Genomic DNA, 20,395 nt, shown 5'->3' on the forward strand with positions numbered 1-20,395 from the left:
CATCGCACGAACGCTTCTCGCTCGCGAGAAACTGAAATGCAGTATATCTAAACTGTCAAATGTCGAATCACTCGTGCAATCACGATTAATATATGATCCATAAGCCCGAGTATAGTGTGCCGAATAAAGAGAAAGAAAAGGAGAGGCAGGCAGGGGGTCAGCCAGGTTGGCACCCGGTTTGCAACCCAACACCGGCGGAGAGAGAGAAGCGGGAAGAAAGAAAAAATTAATAAAATGGAAAAGGAAAGGGGTGATGCGCGCGCGTGGACACACACAGCAGCACATTAAACAGGCCCTGGTGGATTTCTGAGCGGATGACGGTCGAGTCAATGCGGTATCTTCTCTTCCGTGAACGCTCTCTCGTCGAGTCGGCTCAGTGTAGCACGCTAAGTGTACCGCGACCCACATTATGCCGAAAGAGACGAACGGCGTAACCAGAAAGAATACGTTGTCTTGCGCTGCTTCAATAAGAGCAGGCATCGCAAACGCAGAGTCTGCAGCCTTCGGGACAACAGCGTCAACAATTTGCGAGCGTATCGACGAATACGGATGAAAGTCGATCCAAGTGCACGTGCTGCAATAGCCAGCGATAAGGAGCAAACAAAGTGGACGGGTCAAAAATTACGGGTGAACCGGCAGGCGAGAAAATGCAGCTGAAAGCAAACAGACATTCGCTGTCTTCTGCCAACTGATAGCTTTTCAAGGATATCTTCCAAGGAAATACGGAGAAGAAAAAAAAAATCTCGACACGGATGTTCACTTAAACTTTCTTTCTTTTTTATTGAAGCACTCCAGCTTTTTCTTGTCAGCTCCTCTCGACGCTCGAAACATGCGACCAGCTGAACTAACGCGGAAGCAATGTTGTTATTGCGGTAGGCTCGTAATAAGGTTAATTTCTTGCAGCGTAAGCGTGACGCACTTCAGTCACTTTCGCAACTGCGGAGATGAGGAAAGCCGTCGAGATAGACAGCCGATATTGCGGCTGCACTCCAATGCACGAGAAAACAGCCGTCATGTGCAGAGTATAACGTTGCCACAATTAAAAAAAAAGAATAGAGAGGGAGAGAGAGAGAGACGACGTCTCAGGTAGTGGAAACTTCGCATAGAAATCCAGTATACTTATATGCGTTGCTGGAAAATGTGGTGCGTAAGCACGCGTGTGTTGAGCAACGGATTTGTTTGGAAATTCAAGTCGTGCTTGGCGACGTATACGTTAGGCGTATTGCCGAGAGGACCCTTCCGTGTTGGTAATCAGGGTTGCCGTGCGGAGAGAACTGGCGCGGCTTTGCGATGAAGAGGAAAGGGCAGAGACGGGCGGGAACCGCCGTCGGCCTTGTTAAACCGATTTCACCACCGAAATGACGCGAAGTCTCCCACCGAAACTGAACGACCGCAATAATGAATGCGGATAACCTATACAGCCTGAATTCTTAGAAAAAAGCCGCGCTGCCTGCCACCACGAGCAATCCCATAGCCATCACAAGTGCAGACATTCGACAGTCTATTTCGCCGGTACCTCTATCCCACCCCCTCTACTCTTTTTTTTCTTCTTTTTTTTAAACCACCGCGAACGGCTCATGTCCCCCAGTGCGTTGCTGTAAGACAGAATACAAGTATGGTGCATCGCCATTTCAACAGTAAACTCTCAACGTGCATTAATCCGTAAATGCAACTGAGATTTTGTTTCGGTATAACTATCCTCTATTGCCCGCCGCGGCGACTCAGTGGCAATGTCGTCCTGCTGCTGAGCACGACCGAGGTAGCGTGTTCGAAGTAGCACCTCCGTCGGCAACGTTATTCCGATGGGGACGAAATGCCAAAACGATCGTGTTCCGCGCCTTGAGTATAACACGTTAAAGAACTCCACGCGGTCAAAATGAATCCGGAGTCGTCGACTATGCCTGATAGCTCGTTAGGGAGCTTCTGGACGTCGGAACCCGGCAATTTAACTGACATCCTCTATCTCTATATAGCACATACAAATAGCAGCTGTCAAGAGCTTAACCGCATAACGTTTCGAGTAAAAAAAAAAAAAAAAAAATAGGCCGCAGGCTGTGCGACTTTGACAACGCGCGCGCGGCGGCGCCGCGGCAATCGTGCGAGGCGATACGCGTCACAGGTGCGCTTACAGAACGTTCGGCCGCGCCTATCTGGCGGCCATCCGTTTGCCAGGCATTCCAGGTTCAGCATGAGTAAGCTAATATTGGCCCCGAACCCAACCGCTCTTCGCGGGCGGCGGTCAGTGACCAGCAGCCACCGAAGGCCAACTCCTCGATCCCTTTCCCTCTCCTCCGCACCGCTTAGCGCCTGCGACGGTATACACATCTGCACACCCGCTGGACATAATGACTGGTCGGACCCATTACGCGGCCTCCGCGCATGCGCCGTTCCCGCAAGACTACGCAACTCGCTTCGCTCGCTCGGCGTCACTAAAACCGTGCTGCGTTGTGGAGGCTAAAATTGCCGCTCAATTAACGATCGAGGAGCCAGTCTCCGCGGCTGAGCGTCGATTTCTGTCCGTCGCTCAGCAAGATGGAGCGAGCGAGGTATGATTCTCGGCCACCGAGGCCGTATACACACGTCCACGGGTGGCGGAATGCAAAAACAAACGTGACCGGATGTGTAGCCTTGTGTGTTGGACACCACGAGCCTGCCCGTTAACTTGGAGAGCAGAGTCGGTGTAACGCGAGGATCCCCTTCGGCCCATTCGATTCCTTTCCTATCGTCTAGCGTGCTCGTGACCAGCCGATCCTGGTGATAATTCGAGCGGAGCGCCGCGCTGACGGAAGTGCGCAAAATAAAATTATTCGAACGGAATCGTTGCAATATTCTTGTCCAGCTCATGTGCTATACCGGATAGGTCGAAGACAAACTTCGCCTATAGGTGGCTGGTCACTGACAAGCGGCTCTCACAACGAAACGCTGAGTTCAGCCTGAAATGGTCTTAATTCTGCCGGAGCCCTCCCGTCGCCCAGTTCCTCATAAGCGCTCAAGCTTGTGTGAATGGCCAATTATCAAATCGGAGCCTAAATTGAAAAAAAAAAGAAAATGTTTGCACGCGCAGAGCGGTCCATAATGATTGCACGACGTCTTGTCACGTTGTCGATGCGATTACCCCGAGTGCAGAAATCACGAAACATTAATTAAGGTGAGCGAAGCGGGCGATAGAATCGTACGCTACCACGTTTCGCTCAATCTAATGCCTCGTGATTTCCTTTCATCGAGCCCGTGAACTCGCCATTTGCTGACGCCTGGCTGCTGACCGTGTTTGGTCTTCGCGCGGTTTCACGCCCATATCACAACTCGCGGTCAGGCGCAAGAGCTTCGCGAATTTGTCTCCGTGTTTTGCAACGATTCGTTTCGCCTTCCATTCCTTTTGTCTTTCGCCATAGGCTAGCGCGAAGCCGCGCGTGTGCTATCGTCGTGATAATAAATTGATAAAATGGAAATGAAATAAAATCGTTACAAAATACGGCCGCTCCATGGCGCGGTATAATCTGGCGAATCCTGCAGCTCGATTCCATTCCTTTCCTATCAAGCACGACCAATGATACGCCGATCCACTTAGAGAAATGTCGCAATGCGAGAAAGGAAAAGAATCGCAATAGAACATTTACATCATTTCCGCCATGGTTCCGAATTCGCGAACACCTTTGCGCGTCAGACCTGACATGGCCGGCATACGGAGCATTCACGTGACATCACATACGCCACATTGTTGTCCTATTAGCAGCTTCTAGAGAGAGAGAATAATGCAGAGAAAGGCAGGGAGGTTAACCAGAGGTAGTTCCGGTTGGCTACCCTGCGCAGGGGGAAGGGTTAAGGGGGATAAAAAGAGAAACAGAGTGGAAGGGGGAGATAGAAAGAAAGGGAGACAAGCACGAACAAAGCGCGTACACTACAGAGCGGTAGGGGGCGGCATTCTTAGAGTCTGTCGTGAAGCCCCGTAGACCGCAAGAACCTTAATAGCGCGAGTAAGGCCTTCAACGTGGATGTTCTTTGGGAGCATTGGCCTAAAGCTTTTAGTTCTGAAAGTGGGCGATTGTCCAACTGGTCCAGTACTCTGCACATCACTTCACTGCACATCACTAGCAGCTTCTAGTGTGGTGCTGGAGATAAGCGAATCTTGATGACGTGTAGTTCTTTTTTTTTTTTTTTACAGTGCCGGTTGTACAATAATATGGTGGCCTTAATAAAGTTTTTCCGTCCATCCATGGCGTCCGCGCATGATTCCCACGATTTCTACGCTCGATTCTATTCTTTTATTATCATTCGCTGCTCACAACAGGCTGACCGTGGTGACAAAGTAAGCGGAGCGCATCTACAGGAACACTGATGAATCGTGAAAAGAAAACATATAGTAACTAGATTTACGAGAATTGCATTATCCAGTTACATTATCGGGATTCCCATTATCCCGACCTTGCGTTTCTTTGATCGGTTTGACATAGTGTGTGCACCATTTTTAAAGCTAGAAAGCGAGCTGCATGTTGTTGTCATGTGCGTGTAATAGACAATACTGCCCCGATTTCATTTAAGGAAACTGTAACAGAAGGATCAGCCTTCCTGTACAACATGGTATTTCCCTTCCGAACGGTCCTCATGGCATGCACAGTCGACTTGCCGAATTCGTCCTGCGATTCGTCGACGCAGGCTGAGCATCGACAATGATGCACGGTTTCAGTGAGAAAGACAGTACTCGGCGCGCGCGTTAAAGTTAGCGGACACAACAATTCGCGAACCAGAACCGAAGCAGGAGAAAGCCTTGCCCTCCTTCCTCTTGTCGACGCAGCAAAACCGGTGTTGCGAAAGCGGGCGCATGCTGTCGGTTATAGAGCGTTGTCTGTATAGTTCTCTACGCGTTCATGCTCTCGCGAAAAGAAAAGACAGAACGTGTCAAAAGGAAACGAGGTTAATATAGGGCGTCATTGCTGACTGCCGCAATTAGGCGGACTGGGGACGGCGCTCGGAAAGGCTTGTCGGCGACGCATGAACTGGCGCTCGCTGGCTGTCTCAGCGCGCGACGTCTGTTCCTGGTTGAAGGATCCAGGGCAGGTATTCACAGAAATATGCTTATACGCTAGAGCTATTCGTAAGAGCAGCTGCCAGCCGATCGTATCTACGTTGGGCATACTATTGGAGAACCGCAGGCCGTCCGATGGCCAACGGCACTTACCAACGACGAAATTTGTAAGTCCAGTCTGAGTTTATTTGGGTGCGGCGCACTGACGCTACATATAGGAGCAAAATCTATCGTGGTTGGTGTCTGTCGCCCTCTGGTTATAGTGACGCGGCGAGAGGGTGTTGCCTAGTCCGCGCAATTACCTCTGGGCACGCATTCACAAAGCTCACTTAGATCGTTCGTGAGACAAAATTTTAGCCAATCCTGACTTAAGCGAAGGCGGCTGGCCAATGGCAAAGATCACTTACGAAAGAAAAGCTTTGCGAATTCGGCCCCTGCAGCAAGAAGTGTAAACGAAAAAATAATTCCGTTTTCATCAGGAATCTCCCTTTACAATTTCAACATTCAACTGAAGCTGCCCGAGTTAAAGATAAATTTTCTGTTTTTTTTTAGATAAATATATATAGAGGAGTTGGAAATGGAAAATGGATATAAGCTCAGACGTCGCTGAAGAGAAATGATAACCTAATCGACACGAATATTCCTCGTGCAACTCTGGAATGATAAATGCTGATGTAGAACTTCCTGCTGTAACGGAGCCATCAGCGTACACACCAGTTTATAATAAGGAATTGATAAGACGAATAAGCCGCTAACTTTGACTGCGCCCTTACAGACAGACTCAAGAGACATCTCAAGGGCGAGATGCCTCTGGCGATTCAAAGACGTGTCCCCATTTCGAGGTATACGACTGCGACAAGCGTCAGCAAGAGCGGTCACAAGGTGATAAACGCGCATAGATCGGCATAAGCACCATCCACTCAACGAACGTGAGGAATTCGACGCAAGAGCACTAAAGTTTTATCTATCGCTGAAGCTACGAGGAGAGAGTGTGAATGCGACATTGAGTGGCCTCTGGCCGCATGATACTGACGCTATAGCAGGGAGTCACGGCAAGTTTGTGTCGAATTAAAGAAAGTAACAATTACGAATGGACTACCACTTCCTTAGCGCAATGACGTTGTGACCAAAGGAGCAATAGCGCGAAACGAAACGAGTAAAGAGCCAATGATCAGCGGTCTCGGCGCAACTTGTGGCGCTGAGAACGTCGCTACATTTTCCTATCGCGTCTGCGGATTGAACTGCCGATTCGCGCTAGGTGTTCTCTTTACCTACTTTTCATTTATGCCCTCAGGTGCTTACTAGCCGAGTATGACTTATACAATGCGCTTGCCGCTTGCTAACTGTCCGGAAACGAAATTACATTTATATTTATTCCAGTGACGACGCGTTATTAGAATAACGTCACTCATCATGCAGGAAATGTAGAGTAATGCACGCAAGACGTTTTTCTTCTCCCCCCCCCCCCCCCCCCCGCTGTGGCGATCACAATTATAGTTTCAGCCTCAAAAAGAAACAAAAAGCATTATTTCCACTAACGCATCGCTTTGGTCGGATCTCCCGGCATGGTGCGTATGCGCCAAATGACACCAAGTCAACAAAGAAACAGGTCACGTTACAGCGGCGAATAAGCTACATTTCCTCAAGCGCCAAGAATGTATACTGTGCAGCACCCGATGTGCCCTCTTACATTGAGCAGACAGAACGCCGCCGTCCTTCTCGTTCGCGGCTTATCTGACCCTTTGTTGCTTGCGTAAGCGCGTCAGCGCACATCGAAGCCACTTACGCGCGAGTCTGGAGGTCACGACGGGCTCTCGAACCCGGCAGGCGGGCCCACAGCGACGTGCAGAACGGAGACCAGAGAGAGAGAGAGAGAGAGAGACGAAGAGGTGGGGAAGTTAACCAAGGATGTGCCCGGTTGGCTACCCTATATTTGGGGAGGGAGAAAAGGGAAGAACAGTTAAGGAGAAAAAAAGAAAAATAATAGTCGTTCACAGTCAGTCGCAGCGGAATCTCCACTGTCTCAGGCGTTCATACAATCCGGTGTCCTTCAAGAAACGCAGAAGGGCTTTTGCGGCTTTTTGCATGCGAGAACGCGTAGGCCATGGTCCAAGGATCTTTTCTCCCGAGAGCGCTTCATTGTCTAGCAGGTTGAGTCCGTGAGCCAAGACCTATGGGGTTGGAGAAGTTTGTCATCTTCGAAGGAGGAATCTCAGCCGATTTCGCGCAGACGCTATAGCGAAACGTTGTAAGGCTGACCATACTGCGTCGGTATATAGGCCCAATTTTCGATATGCCTCCAATTGAAATGGAGTCATTCCGGATTGGCAAGCATGTGTGTAATATTTTGTTGGAGTACTGAAGTGTCCTCGTCTAGAAAAATGGGGAAATTCAAAATGAAAGGTAGGAAGGGAAGGTACCTGGGGCTGAACTCATGAAGCCTTTCTTTCGTAAGTGATCTTTGTCGCTAATAATATGTCCAACATCAGGATAGCGTGAAATTCTTTCTTATGAACGATTCTAGCGTAATAGTACTTTATGAATACGAGGCCTCGGGCCGCATTAACAAAGCTTTTCGTTCGTAATGTGTGCTTAGGGGCGTGGAGCTAAGAAGCGACTAACCTGCAGACTATATACGAACCATGGCTTAGGGACAATACATTTCATAAATCACTGTTCCAGCACGTGCATGAAATGAGCCACTGTGCTTTTCATTTCGACGTAATGTCGCGTGGCAACCCAGGCGAATAAAAAAGGAAAGTGCTCTCTGCGTTGAATGGCCGCCTTCGCTAACTATATATGTCCAGTATCAGGATTGGCTGGCATTTGCTCTTACGAACGATTCTAGCGTGAGTGCATTTTTTTTAATATAGTATGAAGATACTATGTTCATAACATAACATGAACATAACATGAACATGAACATAACATGAAGATAACATAAACATAGTTGGGCAAGCCTGCATCGAGGCCAGCGGCACGTCAAATCAGCTCTGCGGAAGCCCGGAAGGTTGAGGAAGGTTCATGAAAGGGAGAACAGTCATCCGCCCGTCTGGAGCACGATGCTACAAAGGAAACCAATAAAGGGGTTTCTCAGAAATTAATTTTTCGCTTTTGAAGAAAAAAAATCGCACCGGTCAGGGGGATCGAACCCGGGACTAACGCCTTTGTAGCCTCGTGCTGCACCGAAGTATTTGAAGCTTCGTGTTACACTCGAGTGGATGACTATTTTCCGTTTCACTAATGAACTGTTTAGCTAACTATCTTATGACCCATATTGGAATTTACAAATTCTAGCAGTGGACTTCGCAAGGCAGATCCACTTGGAACGAATTCTCAGGGCGACACCAGTTTCGCAGCATAAGTTCCCGAACTTTGCGGAGAAATGCATTGGCGTTCCAGTTACTTGTGTGCTTCAGTGCATGAAACGACGTTTTGTTAACAAATTAACTGGAACGCCAAAGCATTTCTCCGCAAAGTTGGGGAATTTATATCTCGAAACAGGCGTCATCTTGAAAATTCGTTCCAAGTGGATCCGCCTCGCGAACTCCACGGCTATAATATGTAAATTGCAATATGGACCATAATGTAATTCGTTAAAAACTTAATTCGTGCATTTTTATTACTCAATTAATTTTGCATCTCAATTTTATTATTTATTTTTTTGCGAGGACTGTCCGCCGCTTCGAGCAGACCAGCTCACGAACTAGAATTGTGATATCTAGAACAGGCAACTTTTAAAGATTGTTGAAAGTGTTCGCTGAAACACCCTGTATACTGCAGTCCCGTGACAACCTGCGATCGCCAGTCTTTGTTGCTAAAATGTACAGATCAATAGCGGAATTCAAAGCAATGACGTCTGTCCAACAGTGCCCGAAATGAGGTGGATACTCGCATATCCATTCGCCTTCCTGGCGCCCCGTGTTCAGGAAATCGAAAAAACCCCATACGCGCTCGAAATCTATATTTACCGAGTTTCGGGCGCCATATATCAGGACAGCCGTCGCAAGTGTCAGTGCCCCCTCTTTCCGCAAGGAATTAATGAAAACCGCAATAAAGGGTCGCGATGTTGTTTTACACACGTGATACATAAAACGTTTCCTCCCTCTTCTGTATTAACACTGCTCTTTTTTTATGCAGCCCTTAATTTGCGAAGCGATTAAACGCTGTGATCTATCTTGAGGCCAGTAGCGCGCAGAACTGACACGACAGAAAGAAACGAAACAGAAAAGAAAGCGGACGCTCGCTGCTTGCCTTTAGGACGAAATACCAACTCGCCAAAGAAACCGTCCTCCTGAAACGTGCCTATCAAGTTTCTTTTTTGACTTGTTATCCCTTTCCTTCTTCCATTCCTTTCTTTTTTCTGTCGGTTTCCCCTTCTTTCAATGTAAGGTAAGGACCAGGTACAACTTGAATAACCACCTTTCTTTTTCATTCTCTAGTCTTGTGTAGAAGTCAGCAAAGTGTATCTTTTTAGCTTACAGTGACGAATAATTCCAATGTGTTGCGTTCATAAGCTGCAGCTGTGGCTAAGAGAGACTCCAGAATGGAAACCGCCGAGTTAATTTAGGCCATCTGGATTCGCTTAACCGTAACCGTGCAGTTCAATCACACTCCTGGAAAGCACACGCGCGCGTGTGTGTGTGTCGTGCAATTCTCGTCAAATAGCGGCGGAGCAGCAGTGGTCGGGAATCGAACCGGGGACCCCGTGGTTGGCAGCACAACCCCCCCTAACCATACGTAACTCTTCAAATTGGGATCGCCTTTATGGTATAGCGGAGTCATCACCAACTTTGTGTTCGATACGTTCTAACATGTGGTCTTGGGACAAAAATTTGAGGCTGGTGAATCACTGTTGCCCGTTCGATTCGGGGACGTGTATTGATATTTTGGAATGTCCGCTTTGGTCGAATCGAAAGAGTATTAGTCTGTATGCAGATACAGGAGGCAATGAACTTGTGCTTGCCTGCGGGCCGCTCGAAATGTCCACGAACACTTCAGCCAGACTTGTAAGCTTGTTAGCTACTCTAGTAACTTCTCTTTACACAGCAGGACTTCATTTTCGGCTGCTGGATTCGCTGCTGCATACAGAACCAGTCACCCGACTAAAACCGCGCAAAAGCGGCGATGTTCTTGCAGAGGATGACTTTCGGTGAATCTAAAATACCTCGACCTTTTTCTTATGAGCACTTAAGTCAAACCACTTTCGGCATTCTCACGGTTTATTTCGTGCATGTTGCCGTGCAAGAATTACACGGGCACGGTGTCATGCAGTTACGTCGAGCGGAATCACATCGGCACTGATTTTCTATGCTTAATTAATAGAAAACTAACAGTACAATCGGCACACGTATGAATGCGTTTAGTTCCATTGTCATGGCCACATTTCCTTGCGCACATAAATGACTTTGTGCGTCGGAAAGGGCGTAAAACTGCGTTGTTATGTATCTCTTAGACGTCTTCATCGCTGTATTGCCTTAACGATAAGAATGTTCGATTAGATATTCAAAGGTACTGTAATCTTATATATATATATATATATTACATTCTTGGACTTTTTAACTTACAAAGTTGTATTTCCCTTTCCCTCAAAAGTTTTTTTTTAATTAAATAGAAGTGCCTCTAGCCCTCTTGCAGCAACGAGCTCCTAAACGACAATTATGTCATAGCAGATCTTGCTATGAAAAAATATGTATGGCAGTGATATACCACGTGTTATTTTCACTAGACAACTACATATCTGTACGTTTCAAACTACGTAAGTATAATGTTTACGGTGTTAACAAGACGAGGGCGAGTCGTCGACACATACGCTTCCTGTGGCATCGGCAGCGTTAAAAAAAAAAAAAAAAAAGAAAAAAAAGCAAGCATCCCCCGTTTCAACATCGCTCATGACTCGATTAAGCAAGCACGTCTCGCAGAAACCCCGCAAGAAAACGTGGCTTTGAGTTGCATCACGAGCTTCTCTTTCTACACGATTGCACCCTGACCGCTATGATGAAAACGACAGCAACAACCTTGACAGCAAGATTCGTTGTTAATGGTTTTTGTTCCGTCCTATATAGGGAGTGGAAGCCGCTACGACATCCTGACAAGGGTAATTCGCTTCTTCACAAAGACCTGACGGAAAGTGTTGTGGTTGGAATTTATTAAATCGACAGCCATGAGCATCATAATCAACGCTATATCAGTCAAAGAAGACATCTCGGGCCGACTTCAGGAAGCTTTTTTTTTTTCCCCGCATGTGAGAAATATTGCACATCTACAGCATAGCGTACTTCATGTATGAATGCACGCGTAATATGTACATGTGCGTGGATACATATATGTGCAGAGAAGTATACACATGCCGCGGACGTCTCATACGCTTGATATACTTCACGAACGCAGTACTTCTGTGTACTTTCTGTTCTACGCCTAGCTCCCTGCTGTTACTACCTGTTAGTGATGCCTTGGCACTGTCCACCTGCATTCTTAGTCTGGCCAGAGTGGTCTTCGATACTGTGCTGTGTGTACATTGTCCGAAATAAGTTCTAAAATATTATTCGTCCAGTGGCAAAAGAGTGACAGTTACACGAAACATGTTTCTTTACGTTAGTAGCACGACTACTCACTGACCCCTCTAAGATATATATGCACGATGTTTTTATCCCGCGGAAAAACTTGCAAGCGGATCAAACACCTCGTACAAGCGGCCCCTGGAACTCACCAACGTGGAGACTGTGACAACAGAATTTTCTTTTTTAAGTGTTGCAATGAACAAGTATAGGTCATAACACTGGCGCCATGTGCTCAAGGGTAAGCGCGAACAACTCACGAACTTGAGGTGAGTGTGTGCAGAGTGACCTCAGTTCATTGAGCGACGCACAGAGCCCCGAATTCTACGAACGAGCTATACGCAAGAAATGAAAAACAGAAGGCTGAAGGCCGCGCGGTTACAGCTCGCAAACACTCGTGTGCAGCAAGCGACGTTTCGCGGCAGCAACCTTGGTGTCGCAACAGCGCGGAAAGAAAAGCCCCCAGGCCCGAGTACGAATAGAGAGAGGAAGCGAAAATGCTGAATGCCAGAGAGCCCTGAAACAGGAGGAAAGGGGGCAGGCAAGGCGAGTCAAAACGCACACTCGAGCAAGCTCGAGCGCGCGGGCTCGCACACACCCCCCTACAGAACACGCTCATCAAAAAAACCAAAAACAAAATAAGAATTAAAGCACGCGAACGAGCGATCAAGTCCGGGTGTTGCTAGCGCGGCGCGGCCGCATGAGTGTTCCCGGAAGAAAGAAAGGACGCTGACGACGCGCGCGGGACGCTTTTCCAAGGCGAGAGGCATATCCTCGCCTCTGGGCGACGATCACTCGCCAAGAGTCAAAAACCTCCCCGCCTGGATCGGCATGCAGGCCGGTAGGCGCAATGCGCCCGGTAGAATTTCGCCGCGCGCGAAACCATCCCAGGTAGCACGCATCTAGATGTCATTTCAGAGTGGGAGAAGGGAGCCAGACCCACATGACAGCAGTAAAGTTACGCTGCCCCGTAAGGAAGGAATGAACCTATCGTCTTCCTTATCCATGCACCACTTTGCGTCGCTGGCGTACGCTGGAAAGAGAGAGGAAGCTTGACGGTAAGGGTAACTCACCAACTCAACCTGCGTCTTGAATATCGCAGGGAAGAAGACGTACGTGGCCAGGCCAGACAGCGCGAGGAACAGTCCGGCCAGGACACCGACGGCCGCCTTGACCAGCGCCATGTCCGGTCGCGACGCGCGCTGGCCGCAGCAACGCGTCGTCATCTTCTCGATCTCGGGCCCTGGCATCGCGAGCAGCGGCGACTGACCTGCGTATTCTCTGCGCACGCACACACGGAACCGACGCAGTCGCGCGACAGCTACACACAGCACGGGGCAGCTACGGAGACGGCTCTTGGTATGTAGCAAAGGGGGGTGGACGGACGGAGTCCCGCGATCGAGCCAGAGGGGAACAGAAGACAGCCGTCAGCGGCCCCGATCAAGGAAGAAGACGCGCACAACCAAGCCAACACCGCCAGCTGCTCGCTCGCGCGCGCACGTTGTTCCCGCACGCTCGACAACGGGACGCTTCGCGTTGTGTGTCTCGCGCGCGCTCCCGCTCGCGGTGCCTCTCAGAAGGCAGAGGGGAGGAGGCGGGCTTGCTGGGACCACGTGGTGGGCGAGAGCGCAAAGGCGGCGTGAGAGAGTGGTCACGTGGCAGGCCTTGTTGTTACCCGAGCAGCCGACTCCGTCGCCGGCTACTGCTGCTGCTCAGCTGAACTTCGGCCCTCGGGGCTGAGTTTGCAGGAAGGCGCAGAGGGCTAGTGGAGAAGAAAAAAAAGACCTGAAAGAACTGCCGCCTCCGGGCTGTTCGCAGCGAGTGCGGCAAGGCACCTCGCCTCTGTTTCTCTTTCCTTGACCATGCTCGCAAACGAGAGGAGAGCCCGGAACCGTGGCTGAGCCTTGCTTTCTTCCCCGCCCGCCTGTTTCTTGTTCATTCGTGTTGAGCGGAACAGAAGCACGTGAAAGGAGTGTCCGGTCCGCCTCAGATGAAAGAGGAAGAAAATAACGGTGCTCAGCGAGGTGCGACTGTTTTAGCGCGTTTAGAGCCAAAGTTATGGTTAAAAAAAAAAAAAAAAGGTTATGAGATTTTACGTGTCGAAACCACAATCTCATTATGAGGCACACCGTAGGGGAGGGAGGGAGGGGGTCTCGCGGATTAATTTGCGCCACTTGGGGTTCTTTAACGTGCATCTAAATTTAAGTACACGGGTGTTTTCGCATTTCGCCCCCCTCTAAAGTATTGGTACAACTTGCTTAGCGCTTGACGTTTTTGTCAGCCGAAGAAATTTGCAGTAAGGTTGTTGGCTAGTCGTAAAGAAAAGTATGCAGTGCAAAAAAAAAAAAAAAAAGAAGTCAGCTGAGCGTCGGCTTAGCGCATAATACGTGATGCACGGGCCGATTGAGAAAATAGCTCGTTGATCTCATCGCACATTTTACTGAACTGCCCTTGGTTATCGTTTTTTTTTTTACAACACAGTCATTTCTTTGCGACTTTCCGAAGCTTGACACAGTATCTTCGATGTTCATCTCGTCGCAGTAAATTATTGCAAATTGATTAAAGAAAAGAAGTCCGAAGGCCGTGGGCATCGTAACTATTTCTCTTTCCAGTGGACGCATGAACTGGCTCGCGGTCACGGAAAAAACATGGAGGGAGGAAAGCATAGAGTTAGTAGAACACCTCTAGAGGAAAAGCTGGGCCGGAAAAGTGGGAACCTCTAGGGCGCCGCCCTGTTACTACTGGTCAATGTGGCCAGCGCAATTACTATTGACAGAGCTGAAAACAGGTACAGGTCACCTTATGGTTTGTCATCTAAAAACACATACCTGATGGCTTTATGAAGATGGTGCGTTACTATTAAGTTTACAGAAAGCGATCGCTAAGTCAATGACTTATGTAAATCACGATGTACGCATTCATGCAATAAAGGATGACGCGAATTTCGGTTTCGAATCTGTTTTTTGGATGCGTAGTAGTTTCGTACAGTTTAGGTTTGACATGCGATCGCGCGTCGACATCTATGGCACACTCGTGCCTTATGTGCCACCGAAGCCCCGAAGTGCTCTGGCATATACCTTCACTTGTAAGTAAACGAATGTATCTCCTTGTTGAGAATATCACGCGAGTAGGCAGCTCTTGTGGTGCATCACAATCGTTTGAGAAGCGTCACAGTAGAGCATTTTCTACATGCGGAGCGGTGTTTTTATTTGCAGGTTTCCCTTCAGTAGGAAATCGCTGGACAGGTGGACCAGCGCACCGGAATTGTATTGGCGAAGCCACAAGCAACTCATAGAATCTGTTTAATTGTTGCACTTTGAACAATCATGCTTCTACAAAGGCCACAGCAGAAAAACAGCCTGATGCCGAGTATTTCTGTGCCACGAAGTAATCAAAAAGCGAGTGCCTAATGCGAACGAAATCGAGTGCATCGAGACTTAGAACGACAGAAAGCTGAGCTAGTTGGTAAGGATTCATTATGCAAAACAGAGGTGAGGCGTGCAGACAGGACACAAGAATACAGAAGTGGACCGCGCTTGTGTTGTCCACTTCTCTACTCTTGTGTCCTGTCTGCACGCCTCGACCTCCGTTTTGCATAACGAGTGCATCAACCCACATGTTAATAGCGTAGGCGTTTTATTAACTGTGCAATATTTTCAACACTTCCTTGCATGCCATTTCATGTGGCATATCTTTTCTGGTCACAAATTTGTGCAGCGAATCTATTTGCATGATCGACTCCGGGCCTGTGGGACCGTTCACTTGCACTTGATTGATGCTGAGTCTTTTACATGTATCCATAAACTGCAGATATGCACATCAGATCCCTGCGAGCATTCTCAAAATTCAATTATTTTATACAACAGGCACATATGCAATACTGACATAATCTCAAATACCACTAAGCAGCTGGGACACATTTTTGTTGACCATACTCGCCGGTAAAACAAGTAGATCATGTGGACAGCTCCAGCTCATTTGCCTTAAATAAGTGTGTACAAGGGGTATGCAAAAATAATTTTTTTCTCGCTCACCGATTATTTTGCTGTATAAGCAAGAGAACCCCCCACGTTAGTGTAACGTATCTTGTACATCACACTAATATGTGCTTTAATTTACCAAGTGAGATGAGTTACTTTTATGGCTCATTCAGTCAAATCACCCTGCAAGCTGCATTCATCAATCTTCAATTGGATTTTGCAAATGTTTAATGAAACATGTTTCCCTTTTATGTAGATATGCAATGGCAAGCCCTTCTGTGTGTTCCAAAGGTAAAATTTAAGCTCTAAATTAAAGAAGACATTTCTAGTCAGAAACAAGCAAGAATGATGAATGCAGAGTATCAGAAGCCCCAAGGTACAGAAATTATGAGAAGTGTCGAATGATTGTAAGAAAAGAGTCGTATTTGAAAATGCAAGACTCTTTAGTGGAGGTCAAGCAAGTCAATATAGGTAGAATACTCTGCAAAATTATGCGAGTGAGGGGATGTCAAACAATGGGTCAGGAAATGCATTGTTTTTCTGCAAAAAAAAGCTGATTGCCATTACATAAGTCACTTTAGCATCATGAGACTGCTGCTTGATAAATTCAGAAATAAACCAAAAAACAAGACACGCAAAAATAAAAAAACAATTTAATGATGCCCTCTCCACACTGGGATAAATAAAAATAAACACATCACATCTAATGTGGACATATCAGACGCCTTGTGAAACACTACAGGAAAAATTCTGTTTCGAGCTATGGCACTTGCCACATAGATGTGGGGGGCCTTGCACTAATAGTGATAGTTACCACTGCATTTAGAAATTGAAAGCATTCATGCAGACAAGGATGATTCTTTATATTTTTGGCTACCACTTCAAATGCCTCCACCAAGTGTTACAATGCTGCACGCAGCCATACTAAGGATCTCGCAGCAACACCTGCAGGTAAAAAGCAGAAGCAGTCAAAGTGCTGGTGTGTTCTGGACACTATGTTTGAAAACTTTTAGGCAAGAAGAGTGCAAGAAGCAGGCATAACAACTGCATTTATTTCCATAATTCCCCATTTGAATGGCCTTTTCTTTTTGCTTAGACAATGCCTACACCTAGCCACAGCAGCTCCGTCATACAGACTCCGCAAGCCAAGAGGCCGTGGAGGCAAATGCACGTAAGAGGCAAGAAGCAATAGCACTGGTATCGACACTCATCTAATTTCTTTCTTTTTCTTTCGTTAAGGCAGCCAGCACACCTCGAACAGCCACCTTGACTGCGGGTGTGTCACCCTAGTCGCCAAAGAAACATTTGAGGGAAAGCGACAGGCAATGTGAACAGCCACTTCTCCATGTAAACGATACTCTTTCTCTCGGATGACTCCTACGCCTCGCCTCGCCAGCACACTTGTGCACAAAGATGCTGCGGAGGCACGTGCAGGTCAGAGGCAAGAAGCAGTGGTACTGGTGTCGACATTCACCGAATTTCTTTTTCATACACTGAGGCAGCCAGCACACCTCGAACAGCCACCTTGACTGCGGGTGTGTCAGATTCCTGTTGTACATATGCTCATAATAAACTTCAGTAAACTTGAACTTGATAATAAACTTGAAGGCAAATGGGACATTGATGCATTGTTTTTTTGAACATTTATTGTACACATACGTTACACTTTGCAGTGCTACAGAGTGTATATTGAAGCTTCCCTCTAGATTTTGCACCTTTAATTACGTATGTGTTGTGTGGCCCTCAGTGCAGTTCATGTTGTAGCAGCTGCTTTGTCTGTGTATCGCACATTGGCTTAAGCTCGTGATATCCACATACTTCTCTCACATATACAAAATAAAGTTCTATGCAGTCCTCAGCGTTACAACAAAAAATGAAAGTAAACAATCCGATCGTGGAATTGCGTTTATTACAGTGATTCCTATGTCAATTACTGACAAGTTGACAACTTGAACTGGTCAATCCGTCCATAGTCTCCTCTATTTTTCAAAAATAAAGGAGGCTATGATCCGTCATGTATGTATACATAAAAAAAGGGGTATGTGTGTGTGTTTGTATGGGGGTATAGGATTAGGGCGGTACGAAAAAATGTACCAACACCGTCCTCTAGACCCATTCCGTTAAGGTAGTACCGTAATAACGCGTATTATGCATAAAGTTCATACAACCAACTCTGATATTACTATACACGCCAGGCGACGCGAGCTACATTTGCCATAACGCATTCGCGACTGCACCGGATGCCCTCCATATTATTCTCGTTAATCGTGCTCACTGCACCGAGGCAAAAGAAAGATCATGGGCGCAGGTGCCTTTCAAGTATCACGACCTTGCGAGGCACTGCTGCGCGTACCAGGGGAGCTTTCCGTGCGAACACTCCCTGGCACACACCTGCCTCGGCGGCCCCAACCTACGTACCGTTCTGCTTCGAGCTTTGGTCCCCCCACCGTCCCTTGGGTGCCCTGGAGTTCCTGCGCCGCCTGCTTTATTATAATCTCAGTTGCTCTCCTGAGACTTCCGTTTGTCGGTTACATGTGCCCTCCAGCTGGATCAGTACTTATAATAATTAAAGAAACGATCTATCGTCGCGACGATAGATCGCGAAAGCGACTTTTGCAACGTACCGCGCCCGTGCGAAGAGAATTACGGAACGCCGACGAGGAATCTGACCACAGCTTCGAGCTCGTAACCTCGTCGAGTGACACTCCTGCAACAGGCGTGACCGCTGAAAACCGCATACCGCCGGAAACTTCAACAGGATCATCCCTCGGTTGCATAACTGCCACCTGTACGGCCAACATGGACCACACCCACACCGTCCCGCAACATAGAATAAAGAACCAACTTATAAAGCCCAAACACACGGCTGCACGCACACATCACGACACTACAAGCGAGACGCCATGCTGCTACGCTGCTACGGTTGCCGGATTAAAACTGACTACTGTCACCAAGTCTAGCAAGCGTCTCAGGAGCTGGCAACCTCGGCGCGTAGCAACATGGCGGCGCTCTTGCGGTTCCCGATTTCAATGCATGGGCCCTATGGGTAGCTTGTCCTCTAGAGTCAGTATAGTAACTCTATGGAGGAAAGTGTCGGAGAGGCCCCGGCCAACACGGGCGTGTTGGAGAAAGTGTGGCGGAAGTCACTTGCTGTTTTTCGCAAAGCAGCACTGGGACTAGTACCCCAAACGTCAACGTTGCCATAGCAACCGCGCTCCTGAAGCTGTCGCTGCTGCTCTAGGCCTCTGAAAAGTGAGGAGGAGGAATAAACTTTATTTTAGGACAGCAGATTTGACACCTAGGCCTCTCTACCTAGATGACGGCCCTGGCGGCATCTTCGGCCTGTTGCATTGCCTTAACTTGGTCTTCTGGTGCACAGCTGAGCAACGCGGTCTCCCACTGCTCTCTGGTCTTGTTTATCTTATTCTGTGGGGGTGCCCGAGGACAAGCCCAAACCATATGTTGTAGGTCCGCCCTTTCTTGACAGAATCTACATCTATCCGTGTAAAGGTCCGGGTAGTAGCGGTGGTAGGCCACCGGTTTCGGATATGTATTTGTTTGTAAGAAGCGCCATGCCGTCGCTTGCCGTCTACTTAGCGAGGAGTTTGCCGGGGTGAAATGGGCCCTTCCCAATTTATAGTGTTTGGGGATCTCGTTAAAGCTGGTCATCCGGTCTCTCTCCGTTCCCAGTATCTACATGTCCCCTGCTCGGCCCGTCAGTTCTCGAGCCAGGTTGCGCGCTATTTCGTTACCGGGAAGGAAGGAGTGTGCGGGTGCCCATATAATGTGAGCGTCTTGACTTTGACGAAGGTTCGTTAAGATTTCCAGCGTTTCCGTCGACATTCTTCCCTTGGCATAGTTCTTGACGGCTGCCTTGGAGTCGCTGACTACGATGTTAGCCTCCGTGGACGCTATTGCCAGTGCTAAGGCAGCCACCTCCTCAACCTCCGCCTTCCCTGTTCTTACAGTGCCACTAACTCTAGAGCCACCCTCTAGACTCGCAGCAACTATCGACATACTCTGTCTATTTGCGTACTCCACCGCGTCCACATAGACCACGTCCCTGGCACTACGGAATCCTTTGTGGAGAGCTCTCGCTCTTGTGACTCTTCTATCTTGGTGAAACTGCGGGTGCATGCTTTTTCGGCCCATGTTTTTCTCGCGGCACATTATGTTCACTATGCAAGCTGACTTTGGAGCGTGGTGTGCAAGCTTGGCCGCTGTGTCTTGCGTCTGTGTGCGGGTGTCAACCGGTAAGAGAGACACTCAAGCAATCACGGCGCTAGTCTACGCCGTCTTTTTCAGCGTGCCACGGAAAAACACAGGAGCGCGGCTGCTTCACTAAATCTGTTGCAGAAGTTTGGTAGGCTTTCTTCTGACGCGCGATGGCAGCAAACCCTTCTTGCGGCTCGTAGGAATGCAAGTTCAAAGCTCCCGCCTATCTTCTCCCGCGAGCTGATTGGAGGCGCAAAGAAAGATGGCACACCAACATGGCTGCATTTCCGGCTTCAAAAACATGACGTCAGAGCCTCACCTATTTTGTTTCTTCCCTCCATGGAAAAAAAGATAGAAAGTAACAGGAATGATACAGAGGGACACGGAAAAGTTACAACAAATGTGGTCCTACCTTTGATGGCTTCTAACATCTACCATTAAAACTATTTCTTTTTTCTTCTGCTTCTTCTTTGAGTTTATAGAGCGACACCAGTGACCTTAATCGCCCCTTCTTTATATATTCTTGCTTTATGCGACAACATTCATCCTCTCTCTTCAGTGCCGTACTTCACTGGAAAGCCCATTATTTACTTCAATTATGTTTCATTTCTCCAGCCATG

The 20,395-nt window shown here is 48.0% G+C and overlaps 1 protein-coding gene and 1 long non-coding RNA gene across 2 annotated transcripts in view; both read right to left on the reverse strand.

The window, feature by feature from the left end:
- Positions 1–13,147, reverse strand: part of LOC126536382 (protein croquemort-like) — a 106,476-nt gene extending 93,329 nt beyond the window's left edge. Inside the window, exon 1 of the mRNA XM_050183316.3 lies at positions 12,654–13,147. Coding sequence (XP_050039273.1) covers positions 12,654–12,830 — 177 coding nt within the window. The 5' untranslated portion in view covers positions 12,831–13,147. The remainder of the gene's footprint in view (positions 1–12,653) is intronic.
- Positions 13,148–15,199: 2,052 nt separating this feature from the next.
- On the reverse strand, positions 15,200–18,632 carry LOC140217112 (uncharacterized). Its single transcript, XR_011893614.1, has 2 exons — positions 18,185–18,632; positions 15,200–15,407 (listed from the first exon to the last, which is right to left on the reverse strand). It is a non-coding gene; the product is annotated as an uncharacterized lncRNA (long non-coding RNA).
- Between the last annotated feature and the right edge of the window lie 1,763 nt (positions 18,633–20,395).

The sequence above is a fragment of the Dermacentor andersoni genome, chromosome 4 (genome assembly GCF_023375885.2).
Source record: "Dermacentor andersoni chromosome 4, qqDerAnde1_hic_scaffold, whole genome shotgun sequence".
Classification (NCBI taxonomy): Eukaryota; Metazoa; Arthropoda; class Arachnida; order Ixodida; family Ixodidae; genus Dermacentor; species Dermacentor andersoni.